Genomic DNA, 19,731 nt, shown 5'->3' on the forward strand with positions numbered 1-19,731 from the left:
GTTTTATACATTGAATATAACCTTTTATATATATAGCAATACTTCTTTGGAAGATGCTAAAGAATTTAAGATACATGAATCATGGAATTCACCTTTAAATAGCGAAGTAAGTTTAGTGTCACAAACTTTTCCACAACTTTACTACGTGACGACTCATGAGTGAGTCTATGATTTCACCATTCATGAGTCGCCATATAGCAAAGCTGTGGCAAAGTTGTAGAAAAGTTTGTGACACTAGTGACTAGACTTACACTTAAATAGCATAGTAATATTAGGACCACAATTTTTGCCACAACTTTGTTATGTTAGCATAGTAATGCTAAAGAATTCAAAGATACATGCATCAAGGAGTTCACCTTTTTTTTTTATAAACTCAAAGAGTTGACCTTTAAATGGCAAGCTAATTTTCTGCCCAGGTTGGAACCCGCCGATTTAAAAAATCAAACTTCTAGAAACATAGAGTCGAGCTTTAAAAAATTTCATGCCATTAAAAAACAACAAAAATGAACTTCAGACCACAAAATTGGTCCTCCAGTCCGAACTTTCTGTCATCATTGATTATGTCACATTGTCACTATAGTTTTCAGGTAAATGGCCATTTTATTTTTCTCCTTCGTCTTTAAATATGTCATCATGCAGCATTTTCAACGCTTTGTTTATGTTGCTTATGTTAAAGTAGTACATGTCCCCATTGATAAACTTTATGTAATGTTTCTCACTTGAGCTGTTCTGCTTGGTGGAAGTTCTCCCAACATTAAAAATTATCCTTGAAGAGAATGAGACAAATGCGTTGGAGATACAATCTTTCGATCTAATTTGTCTAGCAGTTTATTAAATTATTGAATTCAAGTTTCTATTGTCCATTTCAAGCAAGAATCTTGCGAACTTTCTGCCTAACTTTAATGATTGCTTGAGCGAAGCTCAAAAGAACATTCATGTCTTGAAGATCTTTACATAGCTTTTAAACCTTCATGCATTCGTAGTCTTTTGTTTGAGTTAGAATCCTGTAGATATTTTAGCTGATGCTGAGGCTTTTTCTAGCAGGCTCCTTTACTGAAAAAAACTTGTCATCACAGTAAAACTAGGCAGCATTGGCTGAAGCTTGTGAAACTATACTACGATTCATGACTCTCACTATGGCTCCATTGAATAAAGAGAGGTAACCAGATTTGTAAAACATCTCTAAGATATTGGCCATCAACACATTTAATTGTGCCTAAAATGGAGGACAATACTTCAAATACAGAGAACAACATCATAATCATACTAGCACATACAACATTACCATTCTAAAAATTCAGTACTTTGTTATTCATCTCAATGAAAACTTTCTTGAGCATAGGTTGGACTGTACTTTAGTAGCTGATCAGCATCATCTTTCACCATAATTTTTGCACGAAACAAAAACCTCATATCAAATAAAGACTTCTAAGCTACTTCCATGAGCAGCGAATAAAATTATCACTTATTATATCCCCAGCAACCTCATTGACGGGTATTACATCAGAAATCTCCTTCACATCTTCTCTACCGAGGTTCACTCTTATGGAACCAATGTTATCATCAAGATTTTTTATCTTTAAAAAATTGTTGAACTCCCAAACGACTTTGAAATTTAACAAAATTTAAGAGTTTAATGGCTTTATGAGTGGAATACCTAGCCCTAAATTTCAGTCCAAGGATCCACTTCTACTCTGACTTCTGAAATTTTCTTTTTAATGGTTTTGAGAAGTTCCACTGAAATTTCTTCTCCCAATTGAAGGCTATCATCCATGAAGGTATTTACACCATTTTGAACCAAAGCACGATGCAAATGGCATGTAAAACGATAACGGATATCTTCACCTCTAAAACTCAAGAAGACATCAAAATCCTTGGATTGGTGGGTGAAAGAGGAAGATGAAGTTCCTTTGCTTTTCAGAAGAGCCATTAGGATTGCTTAGCAGATGGTTGAGCAGATCTGAAAGGATGAGGGGAATGAAAGATGTGATGAAAATTTGGAAGAATTGGCTCTTGGACCATTGCTTGCTCACAAATTATGTATTGACCAGGGCTGTCAATATGACTCAAGAAATGGAATGACAAATTGGGAAGAGCATTAAGATAGGTTGGTGCCCATTTAGTGGTTAGTGGATGACTCACGAGTCATAAGGGTTCTTTTGCAAATCACTGATCGTTTTTGAGTCTTCAATGAAAAAATATATATAGAAAAAGAAAAAGAGAAAAGAAAGGAAAAAAAGCTAGTCGATGATAGATCAAAGTACTTACATTAATGGAAATGATTGAGAGACTCTATCTTCCACGATTTTTCCTTAATATATGGTCCTTCAAACAAGGAGACCCATTGGTAGAGTGATGTCTTTCCACTCATTAGGAAGAGTGATGTCTTTCCAACGAATCATTTTTGGAAGGGTAACCTTAGCATCAGGTTTGGAGCATTGGATCAGCAAAGTATTATCACCAGCATTTTTTAACTTAGCATGTGGGTTTAATTTGGTTTTCAACAATTTATAATAAATACGATAAATGATAGCAAGAGGTTTACTACCATCTTCCGTATCATAACCAGATGTCAAAATATTCAAAGTTAATGCTATTAGGATCATCAATAGCAAGAAATCAGGATAACAATTGAAGTAAATAGGACCATTGAACATGGATGATTGAATCATCCAAGAATACTAGTTTCAAAATTTTTAAATCTAGCATCTCTTAAACACATAAGTACAAAAGCATATATATATATATATATATAGGGTTCAGTTAATGTGCCCTTAGGACATACAGTAATCATCCATTTTAAAAAAACTTTTTATAGGAAATTGAAAAGGCCATCAAAAAAGTTAATCATTTTTTCGCTTTCCCATAATGAATTTCCTAAAAAAACCCATATATATATATATATATGTGTGTGTGTGTGTGTGTATGTATATATGAAAGAAAGCTTCTTATTGTTCTGTATTTCTTTATTTCTGTACCCAAAATGTTGGCCTCACACTAAGAATAAGCAGCATTGGCCAAAGCTTAAGAAGCTATGGTAAGATACACTTCTCTCACCTTTCACTTCAGCTCGATTGAGTAAAGATGTTGATAAGAAGCAAATATTTGTAAGAAATTTGCATTCACCATACCTGTAAGGGCCTAAAATGGAAGAAAATAGACAAAATTCTTAAAAGAACAGAGTAACCAGAATCATATCGTAACACACAAAACAAGCAGCATCACAGTTCTGTGAATTCAATATTACACCGTTCATCATAGTCTTAACAGTAACAATATCTCAAACATAGTTTGGACTGTTCTTTGGTAGCTGATCATCTTCGTCTTTCACAATTTGAAGTAGCTTTATGTGGCCTCATGATTTTATTTCTTTCCATGAGACATGCGCTTCCCATTGTGCACATAGCTTATTATGCTAACTTACTTTCTTTGTCTGGTGTATTTGCAAACTTCCATGAGCAGTGAATAAAAGCGTCAGTTGTTCTATGCCCAGCCACCTCATTGATGGTTATTACATCAGAAATCTCTTTCAAATCTTCTTTGGTGAGCTTCACTATAAAGGAACCGATATTGGCATCAAGATTTTTAATTTTTGTAGTCCCTACAAATCCATGAGAAATGTTAAAAAAAATATCAGCTATAAGCAATAAATCTTAGTTCAAGAGCCTACTTAAAAAATTAGTGCAAGTTGTGATATACACAGTACTACTACTAAGGTGTTGTTATCTTCGGACAGAAGGATACCCCCTCCCTCTCCCCCCCCAAAAAAAAGAGGGAGGGGGCAGTTGTTAAATTTTTAGAGAGGAAATATTACAAGATTCAAAAATGATAAATTCAAAAATTCAGGAATTATGTGAGAATTAATCAAGATAATATACGGACATAATTCAAGAAAAATTGTAATTATGACTTTAGTTTCTGTTATGAGCACCAGGCATAGTTGAGTTTACTTGAGTTGTATGAGTCCATCTTTGGGACCAGATTGTTTGAGCTACAGCCTACATAAGAAGTATATGGCTAAACGTAAGATTTGATTACTCTTCAAATGAGCCACATAACTTTGTATGCTGCAAAGATGCTGGTGAATTGGGCAAGAAAAACTGATGGAAATTTGAGATTACCATCAAATTTCAAGAAGTCATAAGACTGAAAAATTTTCTACCTAAATACAGTTGCTGAACATGCCATGATTGTGTCATACTAGTTGTGAATTGGCAAGTCACAAAGGAAAGTGGGGTTTTGTACATTCATAACATCAAAAGTAGGTACAGTACTCTAGTCCATTTTTCTTGATAATGAAGGAGGTATTTCAGATTTTATAGTGATTGACTGATGGTGGATTTAGAGCAGCCTCAGTGGAAAAACATGCCACTTTATCTCTTCCCCTGATTTATCCAAGCTATTCTTCTGTCCATTAAAGTTGAAAGGCTGCTGGTAAAAGATGAACACTTGAAACTGAAGGTGAATGAACATTAAAAAGGAGTCACTTACCAGGGATAGGTGCCACATCATCTCCTTGATGAAGAATCCATCCAAGTGCAAGTTGTGCAGGGCTGCATCCATGCTTTTCAGCCAACTTTCCTATTTGAAAATAAATGGTCTTGTTTTGCTCTAAGCTCTCTGCTTGAAATCTAGGATGTATGTTCTGAAGAAAGGAAAGGTTACACATTAGTCCCAAGCTTAATCTCACAAGCAACAAGAAATAATAATAATAAATTTGCAACAAGCCCATTAAAAATTGTTTGTATGTCTTGTTAGGTATTTTAGTGTTGGCTGATTAAATCACAAAGTTTCCTTGTAATTGTAAAAGAATTTTAATTTTTAATTTGGCGTAATTGAGGATGAAGATGGAAGATTTTGTTCACAGTGCACATCTGTAAAATTTGGTTGAGCGGGCTTATATTCGGTTGGGCGAATATATGAAGAAATTCAGAAGCATGGACAGAAAGTTTTGACAGTCTTTCATTCAACATTCAGTAGAGAGAACTTGTTAAAGAAAGCACCAACTAAGGCTTTTATGGCAATTTTTGGGGCCAATCACTCCTCAAACCCTTGACAAATAAAGTCAAAAATTAAATCCTGATTTTAGAGGAGTGATTTCAAAGGAGGAAGATGGCCAATAAATCCTTGAGAAAAACTATTCCAAGCGCAAAAGATCTTTCACCCTCTCCCATTGCCTAATATTGAGAGGATTAACACTACCAAGATTAGAAAACCACCTGTGTTGTTGTAGCATTCATTAAAACCACAAAGACTAACCAAAATCTTCAAGAAGCCTTGAACTAACTGTTAGAAATCCAGACCCTTATTGCAATCAATTAACCAATTTTATGATGGATTCAATTAATTTACAAATTATGCTTTCCAATTCAGATTTGGTTAACTCAATCCACAAACCAATATTCCAAAATAAATAACTTCAGAAAATAAAGAACACAAGCAATATGATTACAAAGAGAAAACCCTAACAAGAAAACTCTACAGGGGTTTACCGCCACTCCTCAAGAAAACAAATCCACTCATAGAATATAAGTTTGTCCAATAAAATTAACTCTAATTCTGAAGCTACCTCTACTGTATTTACTAACGTGACTGCACGCAACTCCAACTTCTTGAACTTTTCTATGGCAGACTCTATTCATATGAGCACTCTGTTTCTGACTTCAAGAACCCTCTAGAAGGTTTCCACAACTAGTCTGTGTTATGCACTGACTTTAGCATTATCACTGGTCTAGAGATCTTCTTTGGTTAATGGTAGTGAGAACTCGGTCATGAAACCCTAAGCATATAAAAGCACAGCTCTCAAAACTTATTTAAGTCATCATATATTAGTCCCTTTATACTCTAGCAAGTAGGGCACAAAAAACTTCAGATTGGATGAATTAATGGTCTAGATTGAGAATCTGGATCCATGATTCTCAATTAATCGATAGATGTCAAGAGCCTCGAGACATGTCAAGCTTTTCTTGATCAATTTATAGGTGTCGAGCTATGTGTTGAGATTCCAAAATGTTTCTTCTTTTTTGACTTGTTTTGGTTTTGAGTCTTAAACTTCAAAATACATGCAAGACTTAACTTTTGTTAGCCAACTGACACACTATGAACCTAGTAGTAACCAAGAGACTTGTTTGGCGGTCAGCATATTGACTTGCTGCATCAAAAAACTGTAAAGACACAGGGCAAGAGTCTACAGTTGCAAGCAAAAGTGGGGAGCTCAAGTACGGTTTACTTGTTTAGAAAGTGTAGCAAGTGTAGTCTATACCATAAGAGTCTTCATAGTGGATTTGATGGGTTGGAATTTGGCCCAGAGTCTCTTTCCCAATTGGGTTTCACTTCATGAAAAATTCCTTGTCTGTGTGTGTAATTTTTTCATGTGTTGTTTATTTCATGCTTGATTATCCATGATTTAAATTGTGCATGAAATTGATTAATTAAATATCTAGAATTGATTCCTCGTCAGTGTTTTTTTTTTTTTTTTTTCCATAATTTAAACACACAGAAAAAGTCAAGACAAATATGTGCTACATACCAGAAAACTGTTTGCAGATACACTTTCTATAACTGCTTTGCCACCAAAGAATCCCTGACCAAGAGGGCTGTACGGTACTATTCCAATTCCAAGCTCCCTGTACATTTTGGCATATCAAAAGGACACTTTTCATTCCATAATGTGGAGTTCAAACATATTGTGACAGCAGTATAGTAAAAGATAAATGCAAATAACCCCAAGTGGCTCCTCAGGCTGGAACCATGCATTGAGAAATATGCCTTATGCAGTGGAGGTCACTTATTTAAATCTTCCTCATCCCCTTCCCTTACCTTGGGGCCCAGTCATTTTGAATGGAACACCCAATAGTTTTTAAGAGAATATGAAGTTACCTGCAAAGTGGAACTATTTCTTCCTCAATTTCGCGAGTCCAGAGGGACCACTCCATTTGTACAGCCGTGATGGGATGAACTGCATGTGCCCTTCGTATTGTGTCTGCACTAGCTTCAGACAATCCAATATACTTCACTTTTCCTTCTTCCACCAGCTTCTTAAGTTCCCCAATCTATGATCCAAAAAAGTAAGTTTTCATGTATGAATTGCCTAGTTTACAACTTCAGGAAAGTGAAAGAATAATACAGCACTACTTCTGATTTGGAGTAAAGGAAATTATGCTTATAAATATTGATGCCACATGGAAAATGCATTTATAAAAGAAGGGGAAAAAGAAGTTTTGTAACACTTACAGTCTCCTCTATAGGTACTGTTGTGTCAATCCGGTGCTGATAATAGAGATCAATGTAATCCAAACCAAGGCGCTTCAGACTATCCTCACAACAGGATCGAACGTATTCAGGGGTACCATTTATTTCAACATTATTAAGATCAAATTTGACAATACCAAATTTTGTAGCTAACTGAATCTTTTCTCGAGGCAAGTGCTTCAGTGCCTGAAAATGCCTTTTTAAATTATACTGTTTACTCATAAGCCAACTAAAAAAAGCCACCAATAACTAAGAAAACCAATGTTACAGTAAAGATGTGCATTCAAATGGTTCTGTTTCTGTTTCTCGAAAGAGAAACAGCAAGATACATGAGTGAAAACATTATGTTTGAGTAATCAACTTAAACAAAACCATTTATTTTCTTCTTTCCGAAAATAAAAAGGTTAGCTTCCTTGTAACCCCAAAGCATGGAAATTGTTTTGTGACAAATGTTTATGATCAAAGCTTTGGCATAAAGAAATTATTTTTCTTAATTAACAAAAAGGTATTTAGGGCAGTCAATTAATATCAAAAATTATAATTTGGAAGAAGTTCTGCAGAAGTCATTTCCTGTGATTCAGGTTTTTGTTAAATACAAGATTGATCTTTCTAGATAACAAGTTATATTCTTTCAAAGGGTAAAAAGCAGCTCCCTTCCTATAGTTGGAGAATGCTTTTCTGAAAATAAGCTCGCCCTACGATATCTTCTTAAAATAATACACAAACAATTCAAAGAGTAATGATAGTCACATACTCTTTAATACACACTGTCACAAGCTGAAATCATGTTTTATGTTTTAAAAACACAATTTCACAATTTTGACTGAAATCGTTTCAATGAAAACACGATTTCAAAAGGTAGCGTGGAGTGTGCAATAGGGAGTGTGTAATCAGATTTTCAGAAATACAAATCAATCACGAGATACATTTTACTGGTTACCTACTTTTCCAAGGTTATGTAATCTCTATAACCACACAGATCAAAATTATTACAATTGTGCTTTATTGAAAAGGGTATCCTTGTTCATTAAATACAAACAAATTTCAAATGGAATTTTGTTCAGAAAATTATTCATTTAGTTACATAGACAGAATGAATTACTTCCAGCCCACAAATTTATATTCAAGGGCTGACCACTTACCATAGTCCAAAATTCTAATCTAAGCAATGTAGACCCCAAGATTGATGCTATGTACATTATGAACAAACTGAATAAGGTACTCAGAGGTATCCAAGCTAGTCTAAATGAATACAAACCATCTGAGATATCATTTTCAAGTAAATTTACCTTTCCCACCAAAACTTCATTAGCATGTGGCCCATAAATATCTGACGTATCAAAGAATGTGATTCCTTGACTGAATGCGTGCTTGATGATTGATATGCCAACCTCTTCAGGGACAGGATCATTGTAGCCTCCTGAAAGCCCCATACATCCAAACCCCAACTTTGAAACCTAGAGGACAAATAATACTATAAGTAATTATTGAAGAAAAATACCTCTTGTTTTGGTGGAAGGAAATTTAAACAGGGATTTTAAGCTCTTTCCTCCCTCATTTTCTCATGCGGGGAAAAAATTACTAAACAGACAAAAAGATTATAGGCAATGGTCTAGGCCTCTGATTATTTCTTAAGATGGAGTCCATGTGAATTTGATGAATCGTTAAATACTGTCAAAGGTCAGAAAATAACTTGACAAGAAGGAAGTTTATTAACTTCCCATCTTATCTATACATTCAATATATAATAATGAAAGCTTTGCAATAAATTTTACAAAACTCCTGTTGTGCCACATCATTTGCATCTTTTCTTACTTTTTAGTTTTTAATTTTTGCAATTTTCACTTTATTCAACCTTTCATCTTCTTCAACCATTGTATTCTTATACTTTATATCTTCTTAAAATCTACCATTTCACTTTATTCAACCTTTTACCTACTTCAACCATTCTTCTTCTATCTTAATTTTCATATAAATTTCTTATTACTTCCTTTCCACCTCTCCTATTCCTTCCAAGTTGTCCATGAAAAAAAAGATCATTCTCTCTCTCTCTCTCTCCCCGATTTTGTTTCTCTTTTGGTGGATTTTTTGTTGTTACAACACTTTTTTTCTTCTACTAATGGTTCTTTTTGTTATTGTCGATTTAACTGACACATCACATATCTTTCTCTTTTTGGAAAATTTGTATCAGCTTCTATGCATATTTAGTTGTTTTGGTATTCCAATTCCTAGTTACACTTTTTTTTTCTTTATCTCATTGATTTGATTTTATTGGGTTAATAATTAATTACTTGTTTTGCAAGTTATATTTGATTTTTTTAGGGTTCTGTTTAGATGTTAATTTATGAGACTTTACTCTATTTTGTTTATTTTTTAATCATTTTGTGGAAAATTTTTGTTTTTGTAGAGAAATTACTCTTAGTAATTGATTTAGTACTCTATAGTGCCACTTATTAAGACAAAAGCAAAGGTTAGTCAAAGGAAAATAATCGGATTAGTGACATGTTTTTGCTTTTGCAATTGTATTATTATTGTTATTGTTATTGTTATTATAACACTTAATTATGAGATTTTGCTAATAATTGTTTGTTTGATAATCTTTTTGGGTGGACGAATTTGCAATTTATGCGGAAAAAAAAAAGATTATCACTATCAAATTATTTTCCTAATCAGTTTAGTTAATCATTGTTAAGAAATGATTGATATGACACTTTGTTTTTTTGCAAAGTTTCTTCATATGGAATGAGTATGTTTTGATTTAGCATATATTTACAAACATATTGAGATAAGAAATGTATTCAAAAAGAGAGATCATGATCATATTTTGTATACTTCAAAGAGATAAATTGGTTTGGTATTAAAGATAACATTAAAATAGTGGTTACAAGTTGAAGTTTTTTGAATGATGGGAAGACTCTATTTTTCTCTTTCCTTTCTAACTAAATGATTGGAAAAACCTAATCCTTGTTATATTCTATCACTAGCGAATTGGCTAATAATATAAGCAAATGAAAATTTTGATATAAAAAGAAAGTAAAATATACATGTGTGTGTGTGCATATATTAAATTTTTTTATTTCTAAAGAACACAAAATTTCATTATTAAAAAAAGAAAGCAATGTTTATTTTAGTTTTAAAAATATTCCTTGCTCTTAGTTGGTTGGTTTGGTAGAGGGTTATAAAAAAAAGAGCATTCAGCAATTAGTAGTTTAATACATCAAAATGGAAAAAAAAAAAAAAAAAAATGAGAAAAATACTTTGTTACAGATGACTAATCCTAATATAAGATTTTACGCATGTTTTAAAAAAAAAAATTATATATTCTTTATATTTCCTTACAAAATAATCACATATTCTCATGCATCATACTGTAAATCATAAACATGACATGAGATTTAGGTGATGACATGAACTGATGATTTAATGAGTATGCATTGTTCTATTCTGCCATCTATCAAAATATTCCTGGTTTTTCTTTTCAAGATTCTCAATAAGTGGGGAACTTGAAGTTAAGGATAGTGGTTAAGGCCATAATGGAAAACAAATAAGGGGATCAAACTGTCTTGTAACTCAAACAACATTTGGTAAGGGATTCACCTAAGACTTACATTAACTCCATGTACATATTGTGACTCTGTTCATGGGATACTAGGACCTATGCACTATGGCTACATTTGAGCATGCTATTGTCACAGCAGTTGTCTTGGTTTTCAAGAGACAATATCTAGTGTAGCTAATATCATTTGTTAAGTAGGAAAATCATTATGTAAAGAGAGAGGTATATATAAAGATAATCAAATATCATACCGCTTCATTTATGAGAACCATTAGAATCAAACTGCCCTGTTAATCTTCATAATCAATATTGTTTTTGCACGCACCTATGTGCAAAAGGGTCCTTATTTAGATTGGATAGATATACTAGCAATACCAATTGTGCATTAGTGACTTGTAGAATTTTAGTTCAGTACACCTGCCACAAATTAGACCTAAAGCTTCTGAAAGGTTGCTTATCAGTAATAACAATTCACTCCTAAATCAGTTTGATTTTCATTTGGTCATAACCTTCAATTTTATGTTCCCAGATAAGAAAGAGGATCTTCTAGCTATGGCAAATTACATAACTTTACATTCAAGTTAAATTTCAATTATTTAGGCAGAATAGCCATTGCTATCTTTTCAGTGAGATTTCTTTGAGGGGCTCAAGGGCTGTAAAGTATCAAAATTCTATGTTTCACAAACATGTGCTTATCAAGCACAACCATGAAAAATCATTAATTTTCTCAATTAAAAGCTTTTAATTTGAAATTTCAATTAATCTAGGCATGGGAAAAATCTATAGTGGTGGTGTTCAATTCAACCATATGCAAGAGAAAAACTTTAATTAAAAAAAATAAATAAATAAAAAAACCCGAGAGAGAAGGTACCTCAAATCCATGAGTTCCAAGTTTCACCCTAGGAATCTGAACTTTCTGCTCCTCAGCCATTCTTATTCTTACTTTAAAATCCTAATCTTTGTTTGCCTTACTTCTGTTGTCAGTTATATATATATATATATATATATATATAGATGCCTATGCTATATATTATTTAGTCTTCCCCCAATTGCCTGCTTTGGCTGGAGACCCCACCAAAAGTTTATTTTTTAGTCTTCCCCCAATTGCCTGCTTTGGCTGGAGACCCCACCAAAAGTTCTCCGACATTATAAAATCCAAAAAAGAGATTATCATTTATATTCATGCATTATCTTATTTGGGATGTTTCTATGAAAGTGCGGAAGCAAACAATGAGGCACATAACTTGGCTGAATAGATTCAGCAAAAAAAAAAAAAAAAACTTGGCTTAATAGGTGTGTTATTGCTGCTACGACTAGTCACTATTTTTTTGTAGCAGTAAGGATGATGGTCCCACTAAGATGGTGAACCAAAATATTGCTTAGAATTTGTGTCATATCTACAGACACACATATCTTCCCCTTCATGAACTTTTTCACCCTAGGAATCTGAACTTTCTGCTCCTCAGCTGTTTTTATTAGTCTTACTTCAAAAAATCATATCTTTGTTTGCCTTTCACCAAAAATGATAAGTTGAAGTTAGGTAATTAGTCTCTCTCTCAAAAAAAAAAAAAAAATTGCCTACCATAACCTCTCCCAAACCTTGCAAAAATAAGAGTTTATGCAATGAATATAACCTTTTATATATATATATATATATATAGCAATACTTCTCGGAAGATGCTTAAGAATTCAAGATACATGAATCAAGGAGTTCACCTTTAAATAGCAGAGTAATATTAGAATCACAACTTGTTCACGTGGCAAGTCATGAGAAGTGGAGTTGTGGATCCACTACTTTTACTTCTCCACTCACGACTTGTCATATGAGCAAATTATGACAAAAATTATGGTCCTAGTATTTTCCTAAATAGCAAGTAATGCTAAAGAATTCAAAGATACATGCATGAAGGAGTTCACAATTTTTTTTTTTTATAAACTCAATGAGTTCACCTTTAAATGGTAAGCTAATTTTCAGCCATAGCTAGAACCCGCCGGTTTAAAAAATCAAACTTCTGGAAACTAGAGTTGAGTTTTAAGAAATTTGAGTGAGGTCCAATGCATGTAGTGTGCTAGAGCTGTTAAGATAGCAACATGTGTTCAAAAGTAGACACGTGTTATAATTTTAATGGATCCAGTGTAACTGGACACTGCACCCAAACCTAACCCAAAAAATTTCATGCCATTAAAAAACAACAAAAATGAACTTCAGACCACAAAATCGGTCCTGCAGTCCAAACTTTCTGACATCATTGATTATGTCACGTTGTCACTATATTTTTTATAAGGCCATTTTATTTGTTTCTTTCGTCTTTAAATATGACACCATGCAGCATCTTCAACGCTTTGTTTTTGTTGCTTATGTTAAAGTAGCACGTCCCCATTGATAAACTTTATGTAATGTTTCCCACTTGAGCTGTTCTGCTTAGTGGAAGTTCTCCCAACATTAAAAATTATCCTCGAAGGGAATGAGACAAATGCGTTGGAGCTACAATCTTTCTTAGATCTAATTTGTCTAGCAGTTTATTAAATTATTGAATTCAAGTTTCTATTGTCCAGTTCAAGCAAGAGTCTTGCGAACTTTCTGCCTGACTTTAATGATTGCTTGAGCGAAGTTCAAAAGAACATTCATGTCTTGCAGATCTTTACATAGCTTTTAACCCTTCATGCATTCTAAGTCTTTTGTTTGAGTTAGAATCCTATAGACATGTTAGCTGATGCTGAGGCTTTTTCTAGCAGGCGCCTTTAGTGAAAAAAAACTCGTCATCACAGTAAAACTAGGCAGCATTGGCTGAAGTTTGTGAAACTATACTACGATTCATGACTCTCACTGTGGCTCCATTGAATAAAGAGAGGTAACCAGATTTGTAAAACATCTCTAAGATATTGGCCATCAACACATTTAATTGTGCCTAAAATGGAGGACAGTACTTCAATTACAGAGAACAACATCATAATCACACTAGCACATGTAATATCCTACAACATTGCCATTCTAAAAATTCTGTACTCTGTTATTCATCTCAATGAAAACCATCTTGAGCATAGGTTGGACTGTACTTTAGTAGCTGATCAGCATCATCTTTCACCATAAATTTTGCACGAAACAAACACCTCATATCAAATAAAGACTTTTAAGTTAATTTGCTGTCCCTTGATGGTGTATTTGCAAACTTCCATGAGCAGCGAATAAAATTATCACTTATTCTATCCCCTGCAACCTCATTGACGGGTATTACATCAGAAATCTCCTTCACATCTTCTCTACCGAGGTTCACTCTTATGGAACCAATGTTATCATCAAGATTTTTAATCTTAGTTGTCCCTAGAAAACATGAGCAAGGTCAGACAAATAATTCAGGCTATACTTCAATTCATCTTAGTTGAAGAGCTAATCAAATAATTTTTTCCAAAAAAAAATTTGTAAGTGCCAACCAAATATATTGTCGTCTTTAGACCAAAAGATAGAAATAAAATAATGGGTAAAATACAGAAATTGTAAACGTTGTCGAAGGAACTCATACAATACTCAAAAATGATAAAATTCAAGATTCAAGATGAAAGGAAGTTGACAATAATCATTAAATTGAACAACTTGTGAATTATACGAAGGAACCATGAAGAAATTATAGGCATGATTCATGAAAAAAAAAAAATATTTTTTTGATAAGTATGAAAAATAAAAAATATACTTTTAGTTCTATATCTAAACTGAAGTGAATGATCTTTGATAGTGCTAAAGGGAAAGAAAAAGAAAAAAGTTCCAAGTAGCTGGCCCAATCTGTTGGGATTGAGGATTTTAGTCGAGTTTGATTAATTTTTATTTTGTTTTTGCCCTTTTTCTTCATAGGTTGAGTAAAGTTTTATTCCAATACTTTGACCTGTTCTTACTTCTCATGAGATGTTTTGAGGTACAAAAGAAGTATGACTAATGCATAATTTTATGCTGCATAACATAATCACATAACTTTGTACTCTCCCTAGTTGCTTGATTAGATGGACAAGGAAAACTGAAGTTCTTGATTTTTGAAATGCTCCAATTTCAAAAAGTTGTGACGCTGAAATAATATATCTGAACTTTTCATTTATTTTGAAACCAGAATATCATAACAACATATCATGATCGTGTCCAGCAGCTTTTGAATGACAAGACAGATTTGCAAGTTGGCATTTGCTACCAAGAAACATCATAAGTAGGTAAGAGCACCTTTTTTCCCTTTTTTTTAACTAGCTGGTGATGAAGGGGGAAGACTAATAGCAGATAGAGTATTTAATATTAAATTTATAGTGATGGTTGATTTTTCAGTAGCCCAACCAATAAATAGAAAATCTTCTAATGATTTGTTTATCTCAAATTATTTTCTTCTTTCCAAGAAATTCAAAGGATGCTGGAAAATCTGAGCAACACATACAAGATTGAAGGTGAACAAGGTTCACAAGAGTCACTCACCAGGGATGGGAACCACATCATCTCCTTGATGAAGAATCCATGCAAGTGCAAGTTGTGCAGGGGTGCATCCATGCTTTTCAGCCAACTTTCCAAATCGAAAATAGAAGGTCTTGTTTTGATCAAAATTCTCTCCTTGAAATCTAGGATTTGCGTTCTGACAAAAGGTAAAAATTAGCCATCAGTCCAAGCTTAATCTCACAAGCAACAAGAGAAAAACAACAACTTCTAACAAAGCCAAAAAAAAATCTGTTTATATAGATGCACAGATAAGGAATGAAAAACCAGCTACATACCAAAAAACTATTTGCAGGTATACTTTCTATGACTGCTTTGCCACCAAAAAATCCACGACCAAGAGGGCTGTATGGTACTATTCCAATTCCAAGCTCCCTGTACATTTTGGCATATATCCTTAAAGGACACTTTTCACAGCACAGTATGGTGTTCAAACAAATTGTAACAGCAGCATAGTAACAGGAAAATGCAAATGGCACGACAACCCAAGGTGGGGGAAATATAACATTTTATCCTAGGAGATAAATCTAATGCCAAAATATAAAATTCAAATAAAAAGGTATATTTTTTAATAGAGCTAGTCTATCATACATCCATGTACATTTCTCTGATGCAAGAAACATGCTACAGCATTTTCTGTTTTAAGCCTCAAGAACTTGAGATGTTGACTGATATATAAACCTAATGGAAGAAGGTAACTGGAATGGTTTTAGGGCAGGAAGGCATGGATAAATTGTGAATAGAGATTTTGATTTTCTAGTAATTTGGAATAGAATATGAAGTTACCTGCAAAGGGGGACTATTTCTTCCTCAATTTCGCGAGTCCAAACGGACCACTCCATTTGTACAGCAGTGATGGGATGAACTGCATGTGCCCTCCTTATTGTGTCTGCACTAGCTTCAGACAATCCAATATACTTTATTTTTCCTTCTTCCACCAACTTCTTAAGTTCCCCAATCTACCATAAAAAAAGAAAAATTAATAGATGAATTACCTAGTCTACAACTTCAAGAAGCTGAAAGAGTCTAACAGCACTGCTTATGAGTTTGAGTTAAGGCAACAATATATATAAAAATTGATGTCACTTGCAGAATGCATTTTAAACGGGGAGAAAGAATTTTTGAAACACTTACAGTGTCTTCTATAGGTACTGAAGTGTCAACACGGTGCTGGTAGTAGAGATCAATATAATCCACATCAAGGCGCTTCAGACTACCCTCACAACAGGAGCGGACATATTCAGGAGTACCATTAACTGTAACTCTATTAGCTTCCATTTTGACAATACCAAATTTTGTGGCTAACTGAATCTTCTCCCTAGGCAACTGCTTCAATGCCTGAAAAGACATAAATTTTATGAAACTCTATACTCTTGAGCCAGCTGCAGAAGTAACAACAATCATGGCAGTCTGTGTTCTCATAAGATGGTCTACTAATATAGTTTCTGTTTCCACTAATGAATAGATAAATAGAAGCTTTCACCATCAGGGTTTGCTGTCACTATTTTGATTGTCGTTTTTATGAAACCTGGCATAATGACAAATGTTTCTGGCAAAGGCTTCAGAAGCAAGTGATGGTTTTTTATTTTCCAAAAGAAATGCTTAAGGCTTTTCAATTAATGTGGACAATGCATGGACAATGGTTCTTCAGAAGTCCATTTCCAATGTTTCAGGTTTTAGATGCACAGGAGATTGATCTCTGTAGCTAACAGGTTACACATTCTTCCCAAGGGTAAGAAAGTGGCTTCGTTCATTAAGGTTGAGAGCCCAGAAATGAGCAATGCATTAATTTCTTGATACAAGAGATATAATAACAATATCATATCAAAATTATAACACATATTGTACTCAATCCCTTCTTTTACAGAGTTTTTCAAACAAAGCCAAAACTTTTCCTATATCGTTCTTTGTTAATTAGGATATCCTAGTCTACAAAGAGATATTATCTAAACCATATAAATATATACAAATCCAAGCTCAGATAAAGTTCAGCCCTTGAATTAAATTCAGCTACAAGGACAGCTAGAATTGACCTCTTTTTTTTTTTTTTGTGCTATTAATTTTTGTGGGTAACTCAACCTGTGTCTATGCTTAGTGTTATATATTTTGTTCACAACTAGTCTCAAGTTTGGGAAAAGGAGGAGTGTTGCAGTAGGTTGATGGCCAGTGTAAAATCTAGTCACTCTATTATGAATGGATCCAATACAGATATTGATTGTTATATTAATTTTTGTAGGTCCTTCAATTACTCATTGTCCTTGCTCCATTTGCTCATTGTTTTATTACACCTTTTCCTTTGCTTTTAATAATTGTCCCTCTATCTTCATCTCTCTCAGCTCTTCATCTCTTATTCTCTCTCCAAACCATTAACAATGGAACACACACATCTTTAAATCCCAAAATCCCATCTAGATCTGCATTTTCCTTTTTGTTGAGTTTTTCATCTTTATATGTGTTATATTGTTTTCTATATGTTTATATGAAGTTAATTCTAGATATGGACATGATACAAACAGATACTGCAAGAAGGTTCTAAAAATGCTTTTTGAGGGAACTCTTTGATTCCTTCTTTGTTTTGTGGAAAATTAATTAGATTAGTGAAATAAAATTTGAAAAGTCTTTTAAGTCGTGTGATTGTAGATATGGAGATTTTAAACCCCTATAAAATGTCATGCATCTCACGGATATACTGCCAGTAGAAATAAATCAGCAAAGGTATTCAAAGTTCAAACGCATTATAGCTACCATAAATGAATATAGATCATCCAGTAAAATATTATTGTGCAGGTGCATTACCTTTCCAACCAAAACTTCATTAGCATTTGCTCCATAAACATCTGCTGAATCAAAGAATGTGATTCCTTTACTGAATGCATACTTGATGATTGATATGCCAACCTCTTCCTGGACAGGATCATTATAGACTCCAGACAGCCCCATACAGCCAAACCCCAGCTTTGAAACCTGGAAGACAAATTACATTACAATCTAAAAAGTTTATAACAAGCAAAAACATCTCTTATTTTGTGGAGAAGAACTCAAACAACCATTTCTTAACTCTTTCACCACATTCTAAAGAGGAACAGTAGGGCATAATTCAGGCCTCTGATCAATTTTTTAAGAGAGAGTCCAAATGAATTTGATGATAGCATGTCTACTTGAGGTAAAAATATGTGATCCAGTTTACAAAATGAATTACTTAACACTATCACGGCTCGTCAAATAGATCGACAAATGATACAGGAGAATAACTTATCAGCCTACCATCTCAAAAATATATAATGTTTGTTTCTTCAACCCTATACAGAAAAGAAAATGAGGGACACAATGTTATAATTGTTTTGATCTTACTTATCAATTCTATCAGTTTTTGACTTAAAACACTTCTAAAATTGTTGATCTATCAGTTCAAAAGATATAACCCCATTTATACCTGGAAAAAAGAAGAAATCTTTATATCTCATTTTGCCATTTAAGCATTTCAAAAGATTAATAGGCAGACACGAAAAAACCCAGACATAATATATAAACTAAATGCAAAAGAACATAAAGAAAAGCTATCTGATCAAAAAAGTTTAGATTTTTATTATGCCATTGCAGTGGGGAAGTCAAGCAATGAACTGGGTTTTAAATCAAATTCATTTTTTTCTCAGTTGTAGTACATGAATTTGGACAATTAGTACTACCTCGAGCAATTTCCAAACACACAGTAAAAGCCTATATGAAAGAATGAAATTAAAGTTTTGTGCTTTATCTTATAGGGTATTGAAAATTTGAAAGTAAAACCAAGGAACTGAAACGGGTTTTACCTCAAGTCCCTGATTTCCAAGTTTCACTTTTGGAATTTGGGCACTGTGCTCGTCAGCCATCCTGTTCTTGTTTTCCACAGTTTTTTCTCTTCAATTGGGTATTGGGATGAGACTTCTCTGATTGAAAAGATTATAGTGGGAAATGGGAATCCTCAGCAAACAGAGTATAGACAAACGGTATGTCTGGTTCAGGTTTTATAAACAGTCCAAAACAGATTACCGTTTTCAAAAGGAGATTGTAGGAAACTAGCATTAAAAAACTAACTATTCAGTTAGTTGGTCCCGTTTTGAAAGAATTTATGATTGTAACAACTCGAGCCTTAGAGGGTCGATTTACAGGCTCTAAATCGACCCTCTAAGGCTCGGTTTACCTGGTTTTTCATGCCAAAAATCCAGGTGGACTACACGCGGAAATCGAGTGTCTGAGACTCGATTTCCACGTGTAATCCACATAGAAATCGAGTGTCTGAGACTCGATTTCTACGTGGAGAACATGTAGAAATCGAGTATCAGACACTCGATTTACTGAAAGTAAAATCGAGTCTTACAGACTCGATTTTTACACGTTCAGCCCACCCCCTAACGTCTTGGTCGTCCATGTTTTTTGTCTTTTGCGTGCAGAGAATAGATGGTAGAGTCTTTTGCGTGCAGAG

General features: G+C 33.7%; 2 protein-coding genes across 2 annotated transcripts; both read right to left on the bottom strand.

The window, feature by feature from the left end:
- Positions 1-3,147: 3,147 nt before the first annotated feature.
- On the bottom strand, positions 3,148-11,843 carry LOC115981497 (probable aldo-keto reductase 1). The gene is made up of 7 exons (XM_031103682.1): positions 11,679-11,843; positions 8,541-8,708; positions 7,234-7,437; positions 6,880-7,052; positions 6,530-6,626; positions 4,492-4,645; positions 3,148-3,601 (listed from the first exon to the last, which is right to left on the bottom strand). Exons 1-7 carry the CDS (start codon positions 11,736-11,738, stop codon positions 3,411-3,413), a joined length of 1,047 nt encoding a protein of 348 aa, XP_030959542.1. The 5' UTR covers positions 11,739-11,843; the 3' UTR covers positions 3,148-3,410.
- A 1,748-nt stretch (positions 11,844-13,591) lies between these two features.
- LOC115981496 (probable aldo-keto reductase 1) lies at positions 13,592-19,292 on the bottom strand. The gene is made up of 7 exons (XM_031103680.1): positions 19,079-19,292; positions 18,066-18,233; positions 16,404-16,607; positions 16,056-16,228; positions 15,548-15,644; positions 15,255-15,408; positions 13,592-14,129 (listed from the first exon to the last, which is right to left on the bottom strand). Exons 1-7 carry the CDS (start codon positions 19,136-19,138, stop codon positions 13,939-13,941), a joined length of 1,047 nt encoding a protein of 348 aa, XP_030959540.1. The 5' UTR covers positions 19,139-19,292; the 3' UTR covers positions 13,592-13,938.
- Positions 19,293-19,731: the final 439 nt, after the last annotated feature.

This window comes from Quercus lobata, chromosome 3 (genome assembly GCF_001633185.2).
Source record: "Quercus lobata isolate SW786 chromosome 3, ValleyOak3.0 Primary Assembly, whole genome shotgun sequence".
In the NCBI taxonomy this organism is placed as follows: domain Eukaryota; kingdom Viridiplantae; phylum Streptophyta; class Magnoliopsida; order Fagales; family Fagaceae; genus Quercus; species Quercus lobata.

Bases quoted from the DNA above. Each gene is read 5' to 3' on its own strand.
- LOC115981497 (XM_031103682.1), bottom strand. From the start codon at position 11,738: ATGGCTGAGGAGCAGAAAGTTCAGATTCCTAGGGTGAAACTTGGAACT. The intron at 8,709-11,678 runs GTACCTTCTCTC...TTTGTCCTCTAG, and splicing joins TTGGAACTCATGGATTTGAG to GTTTCAAAGTTGGGGTTTGG. The intron at 3,602-4,491 runs GTAAGTGACTCC...ATGGATTTGTAG, and splicing joins TGATGTGGCACCTATCCCTG to GGACTACAAAAATTAAAAAT.
- LOC115981496 (XM_031103680.1), bottom strand. From the start codon at position 19,138: ATGGCTGACGAGCACAGTGCCCAAATTCCAAAAGTGAAACTTGGAAAT. The intron at 15,645-16,055 runs GTAACTTCATAT...CAAAATGTACAG, and splicing joins GAAATAGTCCCCCTTTGCAG to GGAGCTTGGAATTGGAATAG. The intron at 15,409-15,547 runs GTATGTAGCTGG...ACCTTTTGTCAG, and splicing joins TACCTGCAAATAGTTTTTTG to AACGCAAATCCTAGATTTCA.